This window comes from Protopterus annectens, chromosome 1.part1 (assembly GCF_019279795.1).
Source record: "Protopterus annectens isolate FY-2018-M chromosome 1.part1, PAN1.0, whole genome shotgun sequence".
Classification (NCBI taxonomy): domain Eukaryota; kingdom Metazoa; phylum Chordata; order Ceratodontiformes; family Protopteridae; genus Protopterus; species Protopterus annectens.
In genome coordinates this window covers 1,989,638,830-1,989,663,536 of record NC_056726.1, presented here as the reverse complement: position 1 = coordinate 1,989,663,536, position 24,707 = coordinate 1,989,638,830, and the positions used below count along the sequence as shown (strand labels likewise).

At 43.5% G+C, this 24,707-nt stretch overlaps 1 protein-coding gene across 1 annotated transcript in view; it reads right to left on the bottom strand.

The window, feature by feature from the left end:
• LOC122816787 (dynein axonemal heavy chain 8-like) overlaps window positions 1-24,707 on the bottom strand; it is a 9,517,065-nt gene that overhangs the window by 4,595,061 nt on the left and 4,897,297 nt on the right. Inside the window, 1 exon segment of the mRNA XM_044089814.1 lies at window positions 14,342-14,404. Coding sequence (XP_043945749.1) covers window positions 14,342-14,404 — 63 coding nt within the window.

Here is a 24,707-nt window from a genome sequence, read left to right as displayed (position 1 = left end):
CCCTGAGGTTGAACGCCGCGCAGATGGAACACCCAGAGGAAAGGTGTTCAACCCCAAGGCACCACACACACCGAGTGTGGCCATCCACTAGGGAGAGCTTATGGCCACACTCAGTGCACTTGGAAAAGATGGGTTTTGGGGCCTCAGACATATTAAATAAAGATCCACTCGTTAGGCCCCAAACACACAACACACAGAATGCTACAACCAGTGAAGGGGAGGGAGGGTAAGTTTTAACTAAAAAGGAGATATTAACTAGGGTAGTTTTAGTCAAAAAAGGGAACCTGAACACACAACACTCACTCGACTTAAGGAGATAATAAAAAAATTGAAAAACTCTCACAAAAACCCTACGACACCAGGAGCTCAAAACCTAGCTGCAGACAAGAAGCGCGGCAAACTAGATCTGAGGTCAGTCAGGGTTGGCAGGGGATTATGGGTGAAGGGGAGGAGCTAGGAGCTCGGATCTAAGCTATGAAAGATTGCCGGCTCAGATCCGAGGTCGGATCCGAATCCCAAAGGTTGCTGACAAATGGAGTTAACTTCTTCAGATCATTATTTGCCAACTGAAATGGCTCGGTCCTCCAGGAGCCAAAGGCTGGGGCAAAGAGGATGGGATGTAAGAATGAAGGCGAGATGGATAACACACATAGAATGTTATGGTGAGTACATAACTTCTTTATGTGATGTTGTCCTATCTCGCATTCATTCTGTACTGGTTGGGACAGTGTCCCTAGCACCATCTTTCTTGGGTGACTCAAGGGAGAACATTCTTCAGAATAGGGGACCGAAAAGAGGCCCTGTTCCTGGAGACCAAATCCACTTTGTAATGAGTGATAAATGTATGAGGCCTTGTCCATGTTGCTGCAGCACAAATGGTATCAATTGGTAGTCTTGCCTGAAAAGCAACAGAGGTTGCTATAGCTTGTTGAAGGACTTTTTACATGTTCAGGGAGTTCTTTGTACTGCGATTTGTAAGTGAAGGTAATACAATCGGACAGCCATTTAGTAAGTGTGACTTTAGACACCAGAGCGCCTTTCTTAGGATCTGAAAAGGATACAAATAGTTGGTCGGATTTTCTGAAATCCTCTGTCCCACGTAAGTAGAAATGTAATTGTCTATGCACATCTGCCTGGTGTAGCATATATTCTGCTTTGTTGCCACAGTAGGGGAAAAAAGACTGGTAGTTCTACAGACTGATTTAAATTGGATTCTGAACATACTTTATGCAGAAAGGACGTGTTTGTTCATAGAGATACTCTGTCTTTGTGGAAAAGCATGTAGGGCAGCTTTACAGACAATGCTTGAAGTTCTGAAACTCTTCTAGCAGAAGTGATGGCTATCAAAAGAGTTGTCTTCCATGTCAAAAATTTTAGATCACAGGATGATGCGGGTTCAAAGGGAGGAAGAATCAGACGGGATAAGAAGAAATTGAGGTCCCACGGTGCTGGAGGGGCTTTAATGGGTGGTCTTAATAAAAAAGTGCCCTTAAGAAAGGCCTTGCATAATCTGTGGGACATTAGATTTGACCCTGATTCACTTATATGAAAGTTAGATATCGCTGCTAACTGAACTTGAATAGTAGCTGCAGCTGCACCTTCACTGAAAAGCTTTGTCAAGAATTCAAGAATTGAAGCTATGGGGGCAGAAAAAGGATCAATGCGGTTATTAAAGGCCCAAGAAGAAAACCTTTTCCATTTGCTCATGTATAATCTCCTCGTTGAAGCCTTATGAGATGAAATTAGGATATGTTTTGCTGACTGGGAAAGGTTAGGGAGCCTGGCTATGTTTAGAATTGGAGCAGCCAAGCTGTCAATTTGAGGGTTTCAAGATAGAGATAAAGCATCCCTGATGCATGAGTCAGGAGATCCGGAACTGGGTCCAGAATTCACAGCTCCTCCTGTAGATGAGGCCAAAGAAAGGGGTACCAGATTTGGCGAGGCCAGTATGGGGTGATAAGTATTAAATTCCTGCCCAATGAGCTGACTTTCTGAAGAACTATGGGTATCAATGGAAAAGGAGGGAAGGCATAGAGGAGACCCAAGGGCCAATCGTGTGTAAGTGCATCCCTTGGTGACTCCCCCGTGGGGAGGGAGATTAGGGCAAAAAATCTGCTGCATTTGGCGTTCATGGAGGTGGCAAAAAGGTCGCAGCAAGGCTTGCCCAATCTGTGGAAAATCATCTCCGCGACTTCTTGTTTGAGGTGTCAGAATTGCTCTGCTAAGTTTGTCTGCTATCACATTGGATTTCCCCAGGATGTGCACTGGTAACAGAAGGTATAGTGAGGAGGTCACCCATTGCCATTCTCTCATGGCCTCACTACAAAGGGGGTAGGACCTAATTTCTCCTTGTTTGTTTATGTACCAAACAACTGACGTTGTCTGTCTGTACTGCAATAGTTCCTAGCGGAAGAGAGTCCTGAAATGCTTGAAACGCTAAAAGCACTGCTCTCATCGCTAGAACATTGATGTGCAAATGGGCCTCATGTTCTTGCCAAGTGTCTTGATCTGTCCTTCCCAAATAATGCTCCCCCACCCTATCTGAGAAGTGTCAGTGGTCACTGTGACTAAAAGCTGAGGAGGGAGAAAGGGACAACCCGAGGTTACATGAGTGGAGTAAAGCCACCAGTGGAGGTCCTTCTTGCAGGATTCGGTTATCAAGATTTGGTGGGATATGGGTAGTTTCTACATGGACCACTGAGTGAATAGAAGCCACTGAAGTATTCTCATGTGTAGGTATGCCAATGGGATCAGAGTAATTGCAGCTGCCATAGTTCCCAGTACTTTGAGGATTATCCTTGCCTGTACTTTTCTTTTGGAAAGAATGTTTAGGACTTGGGATCACAGGACTTGAACCCTTTCAAAGGGAAGTTTTGCCACCATGTGTCTTGTGTCTAGCTCTGTTCTTATAAAGGCAATATGCTGAGAAGGCAACATGGCAGATTTTTTTGTAATTTATTGTGATCTCCAAGTGATGCAGAGCTGCAAGGTGGTGTCTCTCACTTTGGTTAGTAGATACTCGGTGATGGCAGTGAGGAGCCAGTCGTCTAGGTACGGAAACACTCAGAATCCTAGATGTCTCAAGTGAGCCGTGACTACTGCCATACACTTGGTGAACACTCTGGGGACTGTAGTGAGACCAAAGGGCAGAGCTCAAAACTAGCAGTGACTGGCTCCCAGCCAAAAGAGCAAATGACTCTTGGAATGCCTGTCTGTCTTTATGTGCTAGTACACATCCTGGAGGCCTATGGAGCACATCCAATCATCTTTTCCCAGAAAAGGAAATATTGACTGCAGTGTCACCATCCAGAACTTTGCTTTCTTTACTGATTTGTTTCATCTGCTGAGGTCTAGAATGAGTCTCCAGTCCCCTGTTTTCTTTGGAACTAAAAAGAACCTTGAGTAAGTTCCATATCCTATTTGGTCTGCAGGGACTGTTTGGATAACTCTTTTTTCTAGCAACTTTTCGATTTCTAGTGTTGCCTGTTCCTTTTGACTGAGTGGAATGTCCTGGATGTTCATTATGTTTGGGGTGGGAAAGGAAAAGGGTATGGAGTAGCCCCTAGATATGATGCTTTGTACCCACTTGTCTGTTGTGATTTTTAGCCAGGGTTCTAGTTACAAAGATAAGCGACCCCCAACTGCCTCCAGAGATAGACAGAAGGGCCTCCTTTCAGGAGCACTGAAAGGGCTTGCTAAGGAAGGATTCCCTGTCGCCCTGGTATTGCAGACCCCCTCTGCCACGTGGCCGGCATCTTCCATTATTGCTTACCCCTCTGCCCCTGGGGGAAGGAATACCTAAGTGTATCTTGAAAAACTCTCTGGGATTTTCAAAACCACATTTTTCCTCCCTTTTGGCCTTTGGGTTAAGGTCTAGTTGGTAGGGAAAAATGGACTCCCATGGCAGAGAGAGTTCTTCCTTCCTGTTCACACCTGGTTAGTGTGTCTTTGACTTTAGGGTCGAACAAGGACAAGCCATCGAAGGGGGTATTAACAAAAGACGACTTAAAGAGCTCTGCAAAGTTACACAAGTGCATCCAGGAATGCCTCCTTAGGGAAATCCCTGAACCCGATGACCTACTTGTTTCATCAGCTGCATAGGAAATGAGTCTTATGGAGGAGTGTACGACTGAATTCAAGGTGGAGATCTGGGAGGAAACTTTGTCTGATACCCCCACAGCTAGTGAACCCTGGTGAGTATCAAGTATCTCCTAGCTCCTTCAGGAGATCTCTCTGTAATCAATTGAAATGGGTAAGGTAATTCAGGGACCTGAGTGCAAAGTTCGCTGAAGAAAACATCCACTTTGCATATCTGTCCATTGTACAAGACTTTGTTTGGAGGATGGACAGAAGAGGATGTCTCTAACAGTTCCTTCTTGGCGGCTGCTGCCACCACCATAGCATCTACTGGGACACCTTTTGTAAGAAAAATTTTATCCTCAGGGGATATAATGAATTTATTTGGCCTCCGAGGAACAGACTCCACTGAATCTGGAGGTTCCCATGCCTTTAGATAAACTAGATCCATGAGTTCACCGAAAGGCAGAGACACTTAAGTGATGGAAGAGTGAGACCCAAAAGACTTCAGGTAGACAGACTCCTCCTCAGAAGGGTTGATGGGCTTCAAGCAAACTGTCTGCTTAAGTATTTCTATGATGTCTCCAACACAGACAACCTCAGAGGGTGACCATGGGGACCATTCTGACTCACTGAGGTCTCTGTCAGATGTGACTGACTCCTCTGGGGAGTCCAAATGCTTCCTCTTACATAATCTCTTGCAAGGGATCTCTTCAGAAGAGTATTCGGGAGAGGTTTTGAAGAGAGGGGTTCACTCATTGGGGCATCCTGAGGCCGTGGGTCTCCACATCTGTGTGGATGCAGTTGTGCCGAGATGGACATTGCTGCCTTTGGGGGAGGAATGCCTGGTTCTGAGAGTGGAGCTGCCCATGGTGACAGTGCTGTCCTCATCGCCTTGAAGACCCCCTGCCCATGATCCAAGGAAGCTCCTGGCAATGAAGAACTAAAAGGCATCCCTGACACAAATGGGGTTGCCTCCAAGGCTGATGTAGGAGCCAAGCTCACCCATGCCGAAGTCCTGAGAGGCAAGTTTGGATCAGACAAAAGTCTGATCCCACTGTCCTCCCTGGACCCGACCAGACAGTGTCGGCTCCTAGACTCCTCGAGCTCAGATGGCACCGAGGAAGTCAGAGCGGTGGTCAGGACCAAAGATCCTGGAGCAGGTCTCGGCTCTGACGGTTCCACTACCATTAGCTCTATGCATTCTGTCTCCAAAGTCCCGAGTCAGGTCGGAGGAGGAATCAATGTTGACAGCCAAGGCTTGGTCAGTTCCAAAACCCTCAGGGTCAGCTCCGACAGTAACTTGGCTAGTGCCGGTGTCCTCAAAAGTCTCCGCACCACGCAATCCACATCATCATCAGAAAGGCACCTGGAGGATGAAGAGGAGGGAGCAGCAGATCTTGAAACCTGCAAGATGGGGGATCTCAAAGTCAGAGAAACTGGTTCCAAGCTTGAAACACCCACGGTTCTGACACTGAAGGAGCCGAGGTGGCAGGTTTCTCTGGCCTGACAGTTTTTGGGTCCGAAGAGGAAATTTTAGAGGCTGCCCATGCTATGGAACAGACTTCCCATACATGTCAAGCAGAGCACCTCACTGACCCTCTTGATGAGTGGATGGGGTACAGAAAATTCACCCCGGAGATAACTCCAGTGGCTCTACTCGACAGAGGCACTGGGAACTAAGGTCGAGTGGCACTATGCCAGGGTAATCCTATGGCTAGGCTTGTAAAGGCCCAGGGTCATTAACCTAGTACACACCTATGAACCTATGAGTGAGATTCTGAAGAAGCAGAAGAAGATCTCTTTCCTGATTTTTCAGATTTTTCAGATACTGAAGAAGAGGAAGAGGTCTGTTTTGCAGGACTCTGACCTTCTCTTAAGGCTTCTGAAAACATAGTCTTCAGCAACCCTCTTAGAATTAACTTGTTCTTCCTTTCAAGAAGAACCTTAGAACTAAATGAATGACAAATTGCACAAGATTCTTGCAGGTGTGCTGTTTCAAGGCAATACACACACACAATATGACATTGGTCATGGACATCTTTTGACTACATTTAGAACATTTTTTTAACCCAGAGGGTTCTGTTTCTTTGGTCTGCTTTGACATCTTAATCCAATTAACAAAAATCACTATATATCTAAAGACACACTAAGGGGAGGCCCTTTAATTTAAAAAGACCAAGCAGCCCTCTCACTAAAATGAGCTTACTTACTGGATAGAAAAAAAAATCCAAACGGTAACAGTTTTTTTTTTTGAAACTCGCTAAGCAGAAAATAAATAAAAGCACAAAAAGCACACACTATAGAAAAACCCTCTAACTTAAACAGGTTGTTTGGATGGTAGAGCAGTCCACCAAAAAGGACAGTTAGTCAACCAATGTAAATAGGACTAATTCACACAGAAAAAGAGAACGAGATCCCTAAATTGAAGGGATCAGCCAGCCCTCTAATTTAAAAGAGTTTTCTTAAACAGAACGCACACTATCTAAATTATTTAAATATACTTAACACTCTAACAGCTCAGACAACGAGTCTAATACAAATATTCTAAACACACTTTTAGAAAGCCGGGATAGGGTGTGTGTGTGTGTGTGTGTATATATATATATATATATATATATATATATATATATATATATATATATATATATATATATATATATATATATATATCCCTATCAGGTGACAGAAACTTCATATGACTGAAACTCATTGACTGAGACCATAAGACTGAAATTTCAAAATACTGACAAATCACTTGACTGAAACCCATAATACTGAAGTCTTACAATGCTAAATTTCAAAATACTGAATTATAAAGTGGGCGATATAAAACCAGAATAGGTGGGAATGCATAAAGGAGACCCGGGGGCCAATCGTGTATGAGGGCATCCCTTGGAGATTCTCCCGGAGGAGGAATCAAGGCAAAGTAGCTTCTGAATTTCGTGTTCATGTGACTGGCAAAAAGGTCACAGCAAAGCTGGCCCCACTTGCAGAATATCCTGTCCTCTATTTCTGTCTTGAGGAACCACTTGTGGGAAAACAAAATTGCTCTGCTCAGCTTGTCTGCTATCACACTGGATTTCCCCAGGATGTGAGTTGTTAACAGAAAGTGCTGGGTGGAAACAGCCCACTGTCATACTCTGAGAGCCTCGCATCAAAGGGGATATGATCTGGTTCCTCCTTGTTTGTTCAAATACCAGGCCACTGACATGTTGTCCATCTGAATAGCAATTGTACCCAGAGGAAGAGAGTCCTGGAAGTAGTGCAACGCCAAAAGTACTGCTCTCATCTCTAGGACATTGATATGCAGATGAGTCTGTTGATCGGTCCATGTGCCTTGGGCTGTCTTTCCCTGAAAATGCCCCCCCACCCTATCAGGGAAGCGTCCGTGGTCACTGTGGCCACTGGAAGGGGTAACACAAATGGGCGTCCTACCATAACATGAAGTGAGGTCAACCACCACTAAAGATCCTTTTTGCAGGAATTTGTGATCGTTATCATGTGAGTCATGGGGAGTTCTTGGTAAGATCACTGAGTGAACAACAGCCATTGCAGTATCCGCATGTGCATATGAGCAAGTGGTATGGCCAGAATTGCTGCTGCCATCATTCCTAACAATTTCAGAACTTCTGATGCTGGTGCTTTGTTTTTGGATATTAGCATGCGGACATGCTGACGTAGAAGTAAGACTCTTTCTACTGGAAGCCTTAGCAAGGTGGTGGTTGTGGTGTCCAGTTCTGCTCCGATAATGACGATATGCTGCGATGGCAACAAGGCAGATTTTTCTGAGTTTATTGTAATGCCCAGTTGATTGCAGAGTGACAAAGTGGACTCCCTGGCCTGAATATGTTGATGCCTGGTGGTGACTATAAGGAGCCAATCGTCTAGGTACAGAAACACCTGGAATCCTAAACGTCTCAGGTGAGCCATGACCACTGCCATGCATTTGATGAACACTCTGGGGGCTGTAGTGAGACCAAAGGGCAGGGCTCGAAACTGGTAATGATTGGCTCCCAACCGGAAGCGCAGATGATCCCTGGATGGCCTGGCCATTTTTATGTGGTAGTATGCATCCTGGAGATCTATCGAGCACATCCAATTGTATTTCCCTAAGAAGGGAATTATCGACTGAAGCGTGACCATCCGAAACTTCTCTTTCTTTACAGATTTGTTTAGTCTGCTGAAGTCCAATATAGGTCTCCCGTCCCCTGTCTTTTTTTGAACTAAAAAGAATCTTGAGTAAGTTCCGAAGCCTGTCTGGTCTGCTGGGACTGGTTGGATGACTCTTTTTCTTAGCAAAGTCTGGACCTCTACTGTTGCTTGTTCCCTGTAACTGGGTGGAACATCCGGAATTTTCCTTCTCAGTGGAGGGGGTGTGGTGAATGGGATGAATTATCCTCTGGAAATGATACTTTGTACCCAGTTGTTGTTTGTTATTTTGAGCCAGGCATCTGGGTACAAAGATAAGCGACCCCCAACTGCCTCCAGAGTAGGACAGTCGGGCCTCCTTTCAGGAGTGCTGGTAGGGCTTCCCAAAGAAGTGATCTGTGTCGCCCTGGTTTTGCGGCCCCCCTCTGCTGCAAGGGCAGTGTCTTCCATTATTGCCCCCTCCTCTGCCTCTGAAGGGGGGTTCACCAAGTGTGTCCTGAAAGGCTCCTTGGGCTTTTCGGAACCACATTTTCCCTCCCCTTTGACCCTTGGGGTAGGGTCTGGTAGGGGTGGAAAAATGGACCCCGACAGCAGAGTGAGTCTTTCTGTCCTGCTCACACCTGGTTAAAGTTTCCTTAACTTTGGCCCGAAAAGGACAAGCCATCAAAGGGGGTATTCACAAAGGATGACTTGAAGGGCTCCACAAAGGAACACAAGCTCATCCAGGAGTGTCTTCTAAGTGTAACTCCTGTACCCACTGCCCTACTCGTTCCATCAGCTGCATATGAAATGAGGCACATGGACGAGTTTACTATGGAATTGAGGGTAGCAAGCTGGGAGGCAGGTTTGTCAGTAGCTCCTGCAACTACTGTACTCTGAAGAGTATCTCCCAGCTCTTTAAGAAGATCTCTTTGTAGTCTCGTAAAATGGGTTAAATAGTTAAGCGAACAAAGTACAAAGGTCGCTGAACTAAACATGCACTTCCCATATCTATCCATGATCCTGGATTCTCTGTTAGAAGGATGGCTAGATGAGGAAGTTTCAGACATTTTCTTTTTGGTGGCTGCTGCCACCACCATGGCATCAACTGGCACACCTTTAGTCAAGAAGGATTTATCTGGGGGGGCAGATATGAACTTATTAGGCCTCCTAGGGACAGGCTCTATGGTGTCTGGAGACTCCCACGCCCTTCGTGAGACCAGCTGGATAAGCTCATTGAAGGGCGGACACATTCAAGAGGTGGAGGGCTGAGATCCGAAAGCCTTCAGGAGGACTGACTCGTCCTCAGTAGGGTTGGTGGACTGCCAGTCGCCCCTCTGCCTAAGGATTTCCAGTATCTCTGCAAATGAGATATCCTCAGAGGGGGACCGTGGGGACCCTTCTGATTCATCCAAGTCAGTATCAGATGTTAATGACTCCTGAGGGGAGTCCAAATGTTTCCTCTTACACACTCTCTTCCTGGGAACCTCATCAGTGGGAGCTTCTGGAGAGGTCTCGGAAGAGCATGGGCCACCCAATGGGGCTTTCTGAGGTTCTGGGTCTCTGCGCTTAGCTAGGATCTGAGAGGTAGAAGCAGACACAGGCTCTTTAGGGGATGAAGAAGCCGGACCTGAAGATGAGGATGTCTTGGGAGACATAAGTCTCCTCATGGCTTCTAAGGCCTCTCTGCTCTGATACGAAGGGACCGATGCATCCAAGGAAACCATCGATACCCCTGGCACCGGGACAGTGGGCTCTGAGCCCGAGATAGGGGCTGAGCTCATCCGAGCCGAAGCCTCGAGAGGCAAAGTCGGAACCAACAAGTCAGTTCGACTATTCTGCCCGGACCCCACCAGTGAGTGTCGGCTCCTAGAGTCCTCGATCGGCGCGGAAGATGTCAGAGTGAATGGAGCCGAAGACACTGGAGCAGGCGTCGGCTCCGAAGGCTCCGCAATCAGCAAGTCCGACTCCTCTGGCTCCAAACGACCAGTATGGCTTGGAGGAGGAAGAGATATAGCTGGCATAAGGGTCTTCGGCTCCGAAGCAGCCTGGGTCGGAGCCAATAATTTGGCAAAGGCCGGTGCCTGTAGAAGCTTCTGCACCACCTGATCCACATCCAAATCAGATAGGCTAACAGAAGATCAAGATGATCGGACCGATGGTACTGAGTGGAGTAGAGGCGATTTAGGAATTTCAGATACCGGTTCCAAAACCGGGGACCGGCTCCGAAAAGAAAAGACAGTTGGCTTCAAGACCTATGGAGCCGATGTCACAGACTCTCTTAATTTTTTTGAATCCACAGAAGTATTGGAGGACTTTGAGGACTTACTAGAACCATCCTGGTCACTCAAAGCCTCCTAGAAAGAAGGTTTCAACAAATCCCTGTCAATAACCTTCCTTTTCCTCTCTTGGAGGACTCTAGAGGAAAAGGAATGACATACAGAACATGTTTCGTATAAGTGCAAGGCACCCAAGCAGTAGACACAATTCACATGGCAGTCAGTAACAGACATCTTCTGCCCACATTTAGGGCATTTTTTAAACCCTGACTTAGGGTGTTTGTCCTTGTCATCAGCCATGACAGAAAAACTGGACACACCCAACAACAACAATATGGATTAGCCCTCTAATAAAAAATGGGCTAAATATACACACTAACACACAAGCCCTTAAACTAGGGCTAACAACAAGGAGAAATGTAAATAAGCTTTCTAATAAAAACAGGCTAAATACAATCACACAAGCCTTTAACTAGCCTAGAAATTTATACATACAAACACACACTTCTTTTCTATCAGATATATCAAAGAACAACTACTAAAATTTAATCTAAAAGCTGTAACAAAGATCACTAAGTAAGCACACAATACTATTAACAAGCAAAAAAAAGAGACAGAAAGTCACTTACAAAACTACTATTTAGTCAGAAATAGGCCTAATAAAAAACAAGGCCAAGTAACTAAGTAATAAAAGGCACACAAGGGAAAGGCAAACTACAATATGAAGCTGTAAGAGCTTAACTAACTAACTATCTAACTATAATATTCTAGAAATGTGAAAAATATTTTGAAATATAAGAAAAATAAGGCTTTTACTGGCCCGAGCTAGTAGAACTTCCAATCAGTTGCAGCGGCAAACTAGATCTGAGGTAACTCTAGGTGCATCATGGGAAAGGGACTTGGCCTTGAGCTATCTGGAAACCTCGAGCTTTGCAATAGGCCGACTCAGAGCCGAGGGATCGGCTCCGAACCCATCAGTAAAGAATGAATGGCGAGATAGAACAACTTCACATTTAAACTTAATAATACCTTACTATTACTATAAACAAAAGAAATGATAGGCAGCAAGCTGTAGAATTCCAACCAGTTTATTGTTAGCACTTTCGTTCAGGAAATACATGAACTTCTTCAGACAAACAAACCCCAAGAGTCCTCAGTTAAAATACAACTGTCAATTAAGATGAGATAATTAATTTAATTTAGTCAGTGTTATACAATGTAAAATGTATATGTAAATAAATATAAATGCTTTTTTGTTTTTGTTTTTGGTTACAAGTTTATTTTTTGTTTTGACCTTACTATTACAATGTCCAGGCCATTCAGCACCTTCAATGACTTGGCTAAAGTAGGTATCAACAAAGAGTCCAAAACCAGGGCTGCTGGGGACAGTAATGATAATAAATCTGAAAAGGCTAACCCCAAGGCCAAGGATACCTATTGATACCAGAGTTTGGGGCTGTTGTGAACACCAGCTTCTTTTGTGACTTTGAAGCCCCCACCAACAAACTGAAAATCTGAGCATAGGAGCAGTATACTTCACCTTGGACCAAGGGGGTTGAGGCTGACACCAAAGAGTCAACCCTCAGCACTGAGACAATGGTCACCCCCTAAGATGTTGAAGCCAAAACCAATGACTGGATCAGTATCAGGGCCATTAAATATAACTACATCAACTCTGAGATGGCTATCAGTATCAGTGTAAAGGTTGAAGAGTCAATAGATGGCCTTGAAAGAATCTGGGCATGAACACAGCAAAGTCTGAAAAGTCTGGTAATGTCAGTGCTCGGCAGCCTCTAACTGTAGTGGGTGAGGAAGGCTTGTGGTGTCCTTCGGCACAAGAAGAGTAAGGACAGGGGGAGATCATGAACTCTGATTCAGATACTACCAAACCTATACTCTCTGAACAAGGAAAGTGTGAAGAAATATATTTTGTAGGTAAATGATTTTGAACAACAGGAGGCTTAATAACATTGGCAGTATCAGAAATAAGCACTGCATCCTGCTCCACTGGCACTTGGCTTACCTGCAGTCTATGCTTCTTGACAGATTTAGCAACATCTTTATCTAGCAATCTTTTCCTGAATAGATTCAGGTGAAGGAGAAGGAGAGACAAAGGCACTAAGATTGGAACCCATGGTGTTCCTGACCTTCTCAAGCTCGTTAAGAGTAGATGGCTTGAAGGTTGCACAAATGTCATGTATATCACGGAAGTGGCCTCAACCCAGGCACTTCAAACATTTGCCGCATTTGTCCTGCAGGGGAATTTTCAGCTTCCAAGGACACTTCTTGAGGGAAAAGTAAGTCAGTTTCTTCACTGTGAAAGAGAAATATTGCTTAAAAAAATAGAGAAATATGAAGAAACATTTTTCTTTTTTTTTTTTTAAACAAAAAAATGCACCAAGGTTAGGGGAACCTAAGTACTCTACAGCTGAACAAAAGGAAACCAAATAGCACTGATCTGACCTGAATTTGTCACACAAGCTATTAGAAAATAAAGTCTGAAGTAATTTACCCTTGACTGGCTTCAACCACAGTTGCAGAGATCTGGAGGCAGAAGCCTCAGGTACTAGGAATTATATTTTGGGGAAGAGGCTATAGCACTTTGGGAAAAATTTGTTAGCAAATATGACATAAAACTGCCAAAGTACTAGAAGTGAGGAAGTGGCAATTCTAGATGTCAGATATTTTTCTTTCAATAGTCAGCACTTTGCAAAACAGTAGCAAACAGTATTTTCCTTTATAAAAATATCAACAAGTTTAGTAAAATCAGTCAAAATTAGTAGGATTGAAAGGAAGGCTTTTTCCTGTAGTTATCACTGAATTCCAGCTCATGGAACCATTCTTAAATTTAGAAGCTGCCTTTTGTGAAATGTCTTTTGTTTCATTATCTTTAGGCAAATAAATAGACTTCAGAACATACACGTCACTTTTAATATACATCTTTGGTGCTTTATTCTTAAGCATTTACAAAAGCTTTGGGAAAAAAATACTGGACAAAAGAATTCTGAACAGACCAAATTTCCCCACCCACCATTACTATTTAAAACTCTAAATGCCTGCAGATCACAACCTTACCCTGCATCTGAGTCTACCCTTTCTGGATGTACTGCCATTTACTCAGAGTGGCAAACTCATTTTATTTTTAACTTTTTAGCCACTTCTTAACACGCACTTGCACGGTGATGAATACCACAGAGACAAGAAATAAACTCTACATTTTCCTTCTCTGAAATGAAGCATTTTGTATTTGAAAATTGGAGTTTTACCATTTGAATGCACAATGCGTTAACAGAAAGCCAAACCATGTGGTAGTTTCTCTTCCCAAATTAGTTATCCGCTTCTGTCTCTTAGGTGTTGCCAGCTTGCAAAATGCAGATGGTAGCCCCCCCACTGTAAGCTGTTACTTGTCTGACAGCTTTAGATAAATGATTTACAAAAAGTCTTTGTTGTATTGTACATCAGTACAAACATGTCACAAAGTAAGAATACAAAATGGTAAATTTTGTTTATCATGTAAGCTGTAGCATCAGATACTAATTTCCTAATTTTTTGGATTGAGTTACTCCATGTTAAAAATCTCAATGCACATAACTGACTCTTTTGCAAGAGCGACCCCCCCTGAGCTGCTATAATCCATTTAAGTGACCGATTCTGCAATACACAATACTTAAGTGAGGAATGTGGAAATTACAACTCCGGTCTGCAAGACTCAACTCATTCACGACTTATTTTCATAATCACAACTTCTTACAGTTTACATTACATTACAAGTGAACATTAATACATACAACTATAGAATTCTATGCTGTTATTTCAAGTGAATTTCAATATCTAAAAAACCTGACAATCCTTACTTGACAGATTTGTAGCCTAGTACTTGCTTCTTGAGGAGGAATCCCAGGAACCATTGGGCCATCCTAGCATAAAGTGAAAAGAAAAATTATAGTACAGATATATGTCCATGTAGGTTTTCACTTTTAAATTATACAATTTCAAATGAAAAAAAATATACTTAAAATAGAACTAAAGTCTGTAAACCTCATACAAATAAGCAACACTACGTCAAAACTCATTATATTGGTATTCCTTGCAGACAGCCTTCTACACTGCACGACTGATGAGTACTTATCATTACTACCCTCTCACATACCTCCAGATTTTCTCAGTTGCCATATTTACAGGGATGTAACCATTTTGATCCATGCTAGCAGAGGACATGCACTCCACAGTGACTCCCATTCTTCCAGATTGGAAAATAAACACAAACAATGGAAGAGAGATATTTATTTTATTTTATTTTATTTATTTGCCATTTGTTAACCAGGTTAGTCTGGCTGGGCAGGTGCCCTTTTTTCAGCAGAGACAGAAGGAGAAAAGCTCCAGAAAACAATGTTTAAAGTTATAAAAGTGATTAACAGGTGTATGCAAGAGAGAAAATAACAGATATAAACAGAGACATTAACAAAAATCACGATACAAAAATCAATAAAAAAATATACACTGTGCTAAAACATTTGTACAAGCTGCCCTTAGTAACCTTAAAATAACACTATGTGCAAACCTAGTTATATGGTAGGGGAAAGAGGAAAAGGGAGGACTAGAAGTTAGGCAGGACCTACTTTTAGTGCAGAGTCAAGTCCTGTGGGTAAGAGCAGGAGAGACATAGGTGACAGTTGTAGGATGCTCTAAAAAGCATAAAAAAACAAGCACAAAACCATAACAAGATGCGATAAGACTGAAGACATTTGGTTCTGCTTATACAACCTAACAGTGAGAAAGATAGCTGAGCTAAAACCAGTGTGAAGGGGGAAGGGTAGTAAGGCATACAATTAATTACTTATTGCAGAGGGTCTTCTACAACATTTTAACCTATGAGTAGTACTCATATATTAGTACTATATATTTTTAAGTTTGTATTTTATCTGATTTATAATTCCTACAGCAAATGTTGACTTTGCACAGTTTTATAAACATTTTAATAACTACACCTTGTTCATTCAGTATGCTATTTAATAGTAGTATAACTGCATTCTTCAGTAAAAATAAGCATCTGAATTCTCTTTGGTTACACAAAATATATGAGGCTGAGTCGGATCCAACCTTGGATCCAACTCAGCTGTTACTACAGCTCAAGGAAACCTACAAACTCTTGAGCTCTTTTCTACCCACAATGCACCGGTCCCCTCTCACCTCAGATAATACATATAGCTTGAGAGAAGAAGTAGTATGAACAAAGAACATGCAAGATGCCATCACTGGAGCTCAAATCCAAAGGAGCAAGGGATGTTGACTGTGTTCTCACAACTATATTTCTTGTCAAAGATAATTTGAGCCAAAAGAAAAAAGGCTGGGGGTTGGAGGGTGGGGAGCTGAGGCTGAATGAAAATCGACAAAAAAGATGGAATGTTATGGTGAGTACATAACTTCTTTACCTGATGTTGTCAAATTTCATTCATCCTCAAGGAATGGGACAGAGTCCCCAGCTACTGGGTGGACCCTAAGGAAAGATGTTCCTGAGGAAGGCTGAGCCAAATGCCATTCTTCCCCTTGAGCCAGGTCTAATTTGTAGTGGTTGATAAAGGTATGTGGATTTGACCAAGTAGCAGCTGCGCAAATATCATCCATGGAAGCTTTGGATGGAAAAACCATGAAAGTTGCCACAGATCTGTTAGAATTAGCTTTTACATGTTTGTGGAGGGGCACGTTCAATTTTGCATACACCAAAGAAATACATTCCATTATCCATTTGGCCATAGTTACTTTCTTAATAGGTTGCCCCAACTTATGGTGTGCAAAGGAAACAAAAAGTTGGTCACATTTCCTGAATTCCATTGTACAATGCAAATAGTAATGCATCTGTCTATGGATATCCAATGAATGCAGCAAGAATTCCCCATTTTTACTGAAATTTGGAAAAAATACTATTAGGTGAATGGCCTGATTAATATTGAATTCTGTTACCACCTTCGGTAGAAAGTAAGCACTGGTCCGTAAGGTAACCCTATCCTTGTGAAAGACCAAGTAAAGGGGTTTTGAGGATAAAGCTTGAAGCTCTGATATTCTCCTGGCTGAGATTATGGCAACAAGAAAAGCTGTCTTCCAAGAAAGAAATTTCAAATCACATTTGGCTGCAGGCTGAAAGGGGGAATGAGTCTGGTCCTGCCATACTAGAGCTAAATCTCATGGAGGAACAGGGTCCTTAAAGGGAGGTGTTAGCAGAAGTGTACTTTTTAGAAATACTTTACAAATTTTCGCAGAAGCCAAAGAAGAATTGTGTAAACTCAACATAGAAATTTGAAACTGCTGCAAGCTGAACTCTAATAGTAGAAGCGCTTGCTCCTTCATTAAACAATTCCGTTCGAAATTCAAGGACCGCATGTGTAGGAGCTCTAAAGGGTTCTGTGATTTCACACTGCCCAATAAACATCTTTTCCACTTGCTTTTGTACAATTTCCTAGTAGAAAGTTTATGGAACAATAACAGAATTGAATGGACTGGGGAAGAATGCATAGGTTACACGGCCATCAACAGAACTGGAGAAACCATGCAATCAGTCTGAGGTTGGGAAGGACTGAGGGAATCAGTCCTGTAGGATGGGGCAAAAGGTCTGCAGTCAAGATCCAGAATCCAAGGTGGAGATAGCAGGTGAGGCCAAATAAAGGGGAACCACACTTGTCAAGTACGGTGCAATGAGGATTACTGTGCTCTTCAATCTGGCTGCCTTCTGTAAGAATCTGGGAATCAAGGGAGTTGAAGGATAGGTGTATTAACAGACTGGGGGGGGGGGCAATCATAGAGAAGAGCTTCCCTCGGTGGCTCGCTCACTGGGGAAATTAGGGTAAAGAAGCCGCTGCATTTGTTGTTTAGGGGAGATGCAAAAAGGTTGCAGCAAGGCTGCCCCCACTGATGGAAAATCATTTTCCCCACTTTGTGGTTGAGGAACCACTCATGAGGTAACAGAATGGACCTGCTGAGTTTGTCTGCTATCAGATTGGACTTCCCTGGAATGTACATTGCTACCAGAAAGTGAAAGGAGACCATCTCCCACTGCCACACTCTGAGAGCTTCTTGATACAGTGGGTAAGACTTGGCTCCCCCTTGTTTGTTGATATACCAAACTACTGACACACTGTGTTTTAAGTGCAATTGTCACAAGAGGGAGAAAATCATGGAATGCTTGCAACACCAAAAGCACCGCTCTCATCTCCAGAACACTGATATGCAGATTGACATCTATGGGAGACCAAGTGTCTTGGACTGTTTTCTCCAGATAATGCCCCCCCACCCAGTCTGAGAAGTGTCAGTGGTCAATATAGCTTTCGGCTGAGCAGGTATGAAGGGACGATCTTGTCGGGGCTGGCTTGACTGTGTCCACCATGAGAGGTACTTTTGCATATCTGAGCCACCTTCATCTTTGTAGCCATAGGGTGAGTGAAAATAGTCCAACATGTTGGTAACATCCATTGTAACACTTTCATGTGATACCTTGCTAGGTCTACTAAAGTTATGGCTGCCGTCATCAAGTCTAGAGCCTGCGGGACTTTTCTAGCAAATATCTTCATACTACAAATGATTGGTTTCTGATGTTCTGTACTCATAGTAATGGGATGGCCTCAAGCATGGATTGAGTGTCAAAGATTGCTCCTATGAATTCCAGGTTCTGGGTGTGTTGTAAGTGTGATTTGTCATAATTTATTGTAATCTCTAGAGTTAAACAAGTTTCTAGTACTTGGTCTCCCACTTATACCAGTTGATGCCTGGTTGGGGCGGTGATGAGTCAGTCATCCAAATATGGGAACACCCAGATTCCCCACAGTCTTAGATGGGCTGCTACCACTGCCATGCATTTGGGGAAACACACTGGGGGCTGTGGTGAGGTCAAAGGGCAGTGCTCTGAACAGGTAGTGACTGAATCCCACTTGGAAGCATAAGTACTTCCTGGACCATCTCTTTATCTTTTTGTGATAGTATGATCCTGGAGGTCTATCAAGCACATCCAGTCGTCCTTTCGTAAAAAAAGGTAGAATGGACTGTACCATGACCATCCAGAACTTGGCATGCATGACAGACATGTTTAGCACACTGATATCCAAAATTGGTCTCCAGTCCCGTCTTTTTTAAAAACAAAAAGAACCTTGACTAAGTTCTGGATCCTCTCTCGTCTGGTGGGATCTCTTGGCTGACTCTGTATGTGAGCAACTGTTAAATGTGCTAAGTTGCTGGCTTCTTTTGACTGGGTGGAACATCGGGGAACTTTGTTATTGACCGGGTGGAAGGAAAAAGTGTATGATATAACCTCTGGTAAAAATTCTCTGCACCCAAATAGCATTTGTTATACTTAGCCAGGCCATTTGTTGCACAGAAAAATGACCCCAACTGCCTCTAGAGGAAGGCAATCAAACCTCATTTCAGGAGCGCTGATAGAGCCTATTGAAGAAAGTATCTCTGAACCCTGCATTCTGTGCTCTGCCACAAGTGCATCGTCTGTTGTTACCATTTTCCCCTCTGTTTCTGGGAGAACCAGTTCCACATGTGTCGGGGAAGGGACCTTGAGATTTTTTTGAACCACATCTCATGGCCCTCCCTGCTGATTCCAAGAAAAGGTATGTTGTGGGGGGTCAAAAATGCACTCCAGTGACAGTCAAGGCCTTCCAGTCTTTTTCTCACCTGGAGAATGTTTTCCTTTACAGTGAGTCTGAAAAGCAAGCAGCTGTCAAAAGGACCACTGAAGGAGGAAGACTTAAAAGGCTCTGCAAAGTCACATAGGAGCATCATGGCTAAGCCTGAACCTGCCTCCTGTGAGGCACCTTCCTTTGCGTTGATGATAAGCCTCATGGACGAGTTCACAACCAATTGTAAGGTAGTCAACTGAGGGGCCACAGAACTCTGGTCCTCTTCTGTAGTGATCCTTGCTAACAAGCTGGAAAGTTATTTTATTCAGTCCCTTTGCAGTCTCGTGAAGTGGGTTAGGTAATTCAGCAAACATATGGCAAATGTTGCTGAAGCATATACTCGCTTCCCCAATCAGTCTATTGCCCTAGACTCTTTGTTAGGGGGGGGTGGACAGATGAGCTCTTTTCAGTGAGTTCCTTTTTTGTTGCCGCCTCCACAACCATGGCATCAACTGGTACGCCCTTACTCCAATACAGCCTTTCTACTACAGGTGCCATAATTTTATCTGGTCTCTTGGGGATGGGTTCGGCTGAGTCAGGTTCCTTCCACACCTTCTGTCAAATTAAATCCAACAACACATTGTGAGGTGGGGCTATCCAGGAAGTAGACAGGCCAGTCTCAAAAGCTTCAAGGTGTACTCCTCAGGGGGTGGATTGTGGGCAGACCAACCGCCCTTTTGTTTCAGGAGTTCAAGGATGTCTGCAAAGAAGACGTCTTTAGGTGGTGATTTGGGAGATCCTTCTCCTTCATCAAAGTCGGTATCAGTGGGGAAGGACTCTTCAAGTGAGTCCAGGTGTTTGCTCTTGCAACATCTCTTCCTAGGAACTTCTTCAGTGGGGTGGTCCAGAGAAGTATCAGAAGAGGTAGGGGCCCCAGACTGGGTAGGCTGGAAGCTCTGGGCCAGCTGTCCTCAATGCATAGAATGGTCAGGATCACATGGCAAGGTCAGCTGAGTGGTCACAGGTGGACCCAGGGGGGAACCACATGGTCTGTGGACACAGAGAAGGCCCTCTTCACCACCTCAAAGGCAGGCCTCCCTGGAGAGGAGGAGACCAATGGAGCAGAGACTGAAAGTCCGTGGTTCACCACCTCCCCCTTTCCCACAGGTTGCTCATCCAAGGAGGAAGCCAGAACTAAGCTATGAAGCACTGAAGCTCCGACAGGAAGAAAGCTCCAAAAATCTCTGAGATGATCACCCCCCCCTGCATTCAACGTGAAGGCTTCAGCTCAGACAGCCATCTTGATCCAAACACATCGGTGCTGAAGAGCTAGAGCCATTGTCAGATCTGAAGACACCAGTCTTCCCAGATACAACACAAATGGGTCCAGAGCACTCAGATCTAAGAACTCTGAAACCAAAGGTCAAGTCATAGAAGAGGAGGAGAAGACTCTGGAGGGAATCCCTGATTCAATGGGGTCTGAAACATAAGGGCACCCTTCTGAAGTTGCTCCATTACTAGTTCCCTCACCATCCTAGCCATATCTGCTGCAGGCCTAGAATGCCTGTCTAGAAAGGGACAGGGCACCCTAGATGGAACTGGATCTAAGGATGGCTAGCAAGCAGTCTTAAGAAGGGGCTTTGGATCTGAGGACTTAGAAGAATTTGGCTCCAACAAGGAAAGAGCTTCAGCCAATCTCTCCTATTTGGAATGATCCCTTTGCTTAGATGTCAAAGTTTGAGACCCAGCAACAGCCTGGGAAAAATATGATGGCAACAGCCCTTTCAAGATCAGTTTGTTGTTATGGTCTGTGAGGGCCTGAGGATTGCTGGATGAGGTGATCTATACCCAGGAAGTAAACCCACAAAGAATGTCAATGTGAAAAGGGCATCTTGTGTCCACATTGCCTGCACTTCTTGAAACCTTTTTCAGGCATGTTCCAGGGACAAACATGGTATTCCAAATGGAGAATACAACACACACACACACACACACACACACACACACACACACACACACACACACACACACACACACACACGGAGACAGACACACACACACACACACACACACACACACACACACACACACACACACACACACACACGGAGACAGACAGACAGACACACACACACACACACACACACACACACACACACACACACACACACACACACACACACACACACATGCAGCAAAGAGAAATAAAGGCAGCTTTCGGGGATTTTTTTAAAGAAGAAAGGGGAAGAAAATAGAAATAACAACAATGGTAATCAAGAAGACCAAAAAAGGTCACAGGGAGAAAACGTAATTAGAAGAAGGAGGGTAGGGAAAAAATTACCAATGATAGTAACTAAGAGGACCCAAACAAGGGTCATGAAAGGTCACAGAGAATACAGAAGGTTTACACTGAAAAGGGATTAGAAATAATGGAAAGAAGAAAAATATAATCAAAAAATGTACTTATCACTCAAAGAACGCACACACACACACACATACATATATATATATATATATATATATATATATATATATATATATACACACACATATAAAGAGAGAGCAATAGATTATATATATATATATATATATATATATATATATGTATGTATATATATATATATATATATATATATATATATATATATATATATATATACATAACATCTAGCTAAAATGGCAAATTCATTTAAAAGCTCTCTTCACCCAAGACTGGACTAGACAGTCAAGAGGAGAAGGTAAACACTTGCACCACACCACATTCATCACATAGTCCCTCAAAACCTACACCACCAAAACACACACATAGCAATACAAAAAACACCTACATTAGCGGAGGCTCTCAATAAAAATCTTCTCAAGTAACAGAGACCTCCAAAGCAGAAACACATGCAACTTCCATCACTGAACACAACCCAAATGACATATAGCCCACAAACTCAGTGTGCCAATCAACCACAGCCCATAAGGCATAACAACGTACTCAACACTCTAGAAATAGGTGACTCTAAAGTCAGGCACACTGATGTTCCACTCACCAGACTAAACAAGGAGAAAATTACTGTCAGCTGCCTGTCGGGTGCCAGGATCCGCCATATAACGCACACACTCAGGTCACTCCACACCAAGTACAAATATGACTCTGTCATTGTCCATGTTGGTGTGAATGACCTGAGATGTACCTCCCTGGACTACATGAAAAAAGGCATGGAAGAGCTCTCTGATCTTGTAGCCCAGGCAGGTATGACCCTAGCCCTGAGTACCATCCTGCCATCACCCAGAATTATACCATAGTACAAGGACAAAATGATTGACTTCAACAACTGGCTAAGCTTCTGATGTCATTCTAAGGGGTTCCAGTATCTGTTTGCCTGGGATGACATGATCGACAGACCACGATGTTTTGCCAGAGATTTCCTGCACCTACCACCCTTGGGATTCCGGATACTGGCTAAGGATCTTGCCACCCCTATAGTGCCTTTTATATGCAAGGTTCAAATGACAAATTCATCACCGTAACAGGTACATGCAAGCAAAATCTGAAGGTAATGCTACTCAATGCTAGAAGTCTAAACCTTAAAATGCATTCACTTGAGGCACTCCTTAAAATGGAGAACATCGACATCTGTGCAGTGACAGAGACCTGGTTCAAGGCTCCAGGGAGTAACCCTGCATTACCAGGCTATAATTCATACCACACCTTTCGGCCACCTAACCTGGACTGAAACATTAAAGGTGGAGGCATGTCCATATTCATTAAGGATATCCACACCTTCAGGCTAGTTGCTCAGCATAACGCATCCGAGATTATCCAAGTGCAACTAACTCTAGGCAAGACCGCAATCCAAATTGTAACTTGCTACAGATCCAGCACCATGCCCCAGGATTCCCACTCCTCATTTCTTGATACACTGGAAAATATTAGGGTACAACCCAACACCCTAATAATGGGGGATTTCAACTACCCCACCATTAACTGGGAAAACTACTCATGTACCAACTCTTTTGCTCAACGTTTTCTGGAATTCATAAATTCCAATGCCTTGGATCAACTTATCCACAGCCCCACCAGGGGCAGCAATATCCTAGACCTGGTCATTACCATCATGGGCGACCGGTGTTCCACACCAGAGGTCAATTCCTCATTGGTCAGATCCGACCACAAGCTAATCAGCCTAGACATCCACATCCCGCCCCCCACCCCCCATTAGGGAAACCACCGTAAAAAATTTCTCCAAAGCCAACTTCACGCTTCTTAGGACAGAAGTGGCAAATTTCACGACAGCCATGCAGACGGACAATAGAGGTACGACTGCTGAATTCTACACAAATGCACTTTATAAGCACTTACACTAGTGCATGGATCGTTCTATCCCTAACAGAACTAAGATGCTATCCCCCCAAAAAAGGAAGCCAATCTGGTGGTCCCCTGCCATAAACAAACTCTACAACAGAAAAAAGAGACTGTTGCAAAAAAGAGTAAAATCTCATGACTGGAAGAACTCCTTGGTCAGCCTCAGTAAGAAGCTGAGATCCCTCATAAAATCATCCAAAGCTAGTTATGAAAACAAAATCGCCACTGATTCTAAAAATAACCACAAAGCATTCTATAGATATGTCAAGAATCTCAATGGCAACACTCAGATCTGCTCTGAGTTACAGCACAATGGCACTAAATATACAGAACCAACTGATATTGCCAACATCCTGGCAGATAGGTACAGTGCTAACTTTACCCCCCTCCCTCACCCCCTAAAGGGCCCATCTCTATAATGGAAGAATGCAAAGTTCCTGTAATCACGGCTGCACAGGTAAAAAACACTCTCTCCAAAGCCAAGAACACAGCATCCATGGGACTTAACAACATCCCAGGCTGAGTTCTACATGAACTACAGAATGAACTGGCACCCCACCTAAGCACCGTGTTCAATCATAGCCTCACCTCAGGCTTTGTGCCCACTGAATAGCGCACAGCGATGGTTATCCCACTCCACAAAGGGGGAGCCAGCACAGACCCCGGGAACTACCGCCCCATTAGCCTAACGAGCCTGGTCTGCAAGGCCATGGAATGTATCATCATGGAACTTATAAACAAAGACATTGGTAATCTCCAAACTCTGGACCCCACCCAGTTCAGGTTTGTAAAAGGCAGATCATGACTTCTAAACCTGAATGACTTATTTGTAGCAGTCACCAAAGCCGTAGACGAGGGTAAGGTGGTTCACACAGCTTATCTAGATCTTGCCAAGGCTTTTGATACTGCCCCCACTCTGGAATTATAGATAAACTCACTAAACTAGGTATAAATCCCTATGTCACAAGATGGGTTATAAAACAAAAAACAGCTGACGAGAAAGCAGTTCCAAAATTTACTAAAAATCACAAGTACATACAAGGCTTAAAGCGCTTTTCGTTTGCACTGAAGCAAACTTCTTCAGAAGACCTTGCAATAAAAAAACGCCACAATTAAAAATACATCACTGCTTACATCACAAGCACAATTGCTTTACAGCGATGAACAACTTAAAGTTACAGAACTCGTAAGACTTAAAACCGTTACAAAAAAGCAATATCACCACAAAAAAATTAAATTAAACTTGACTTTAAA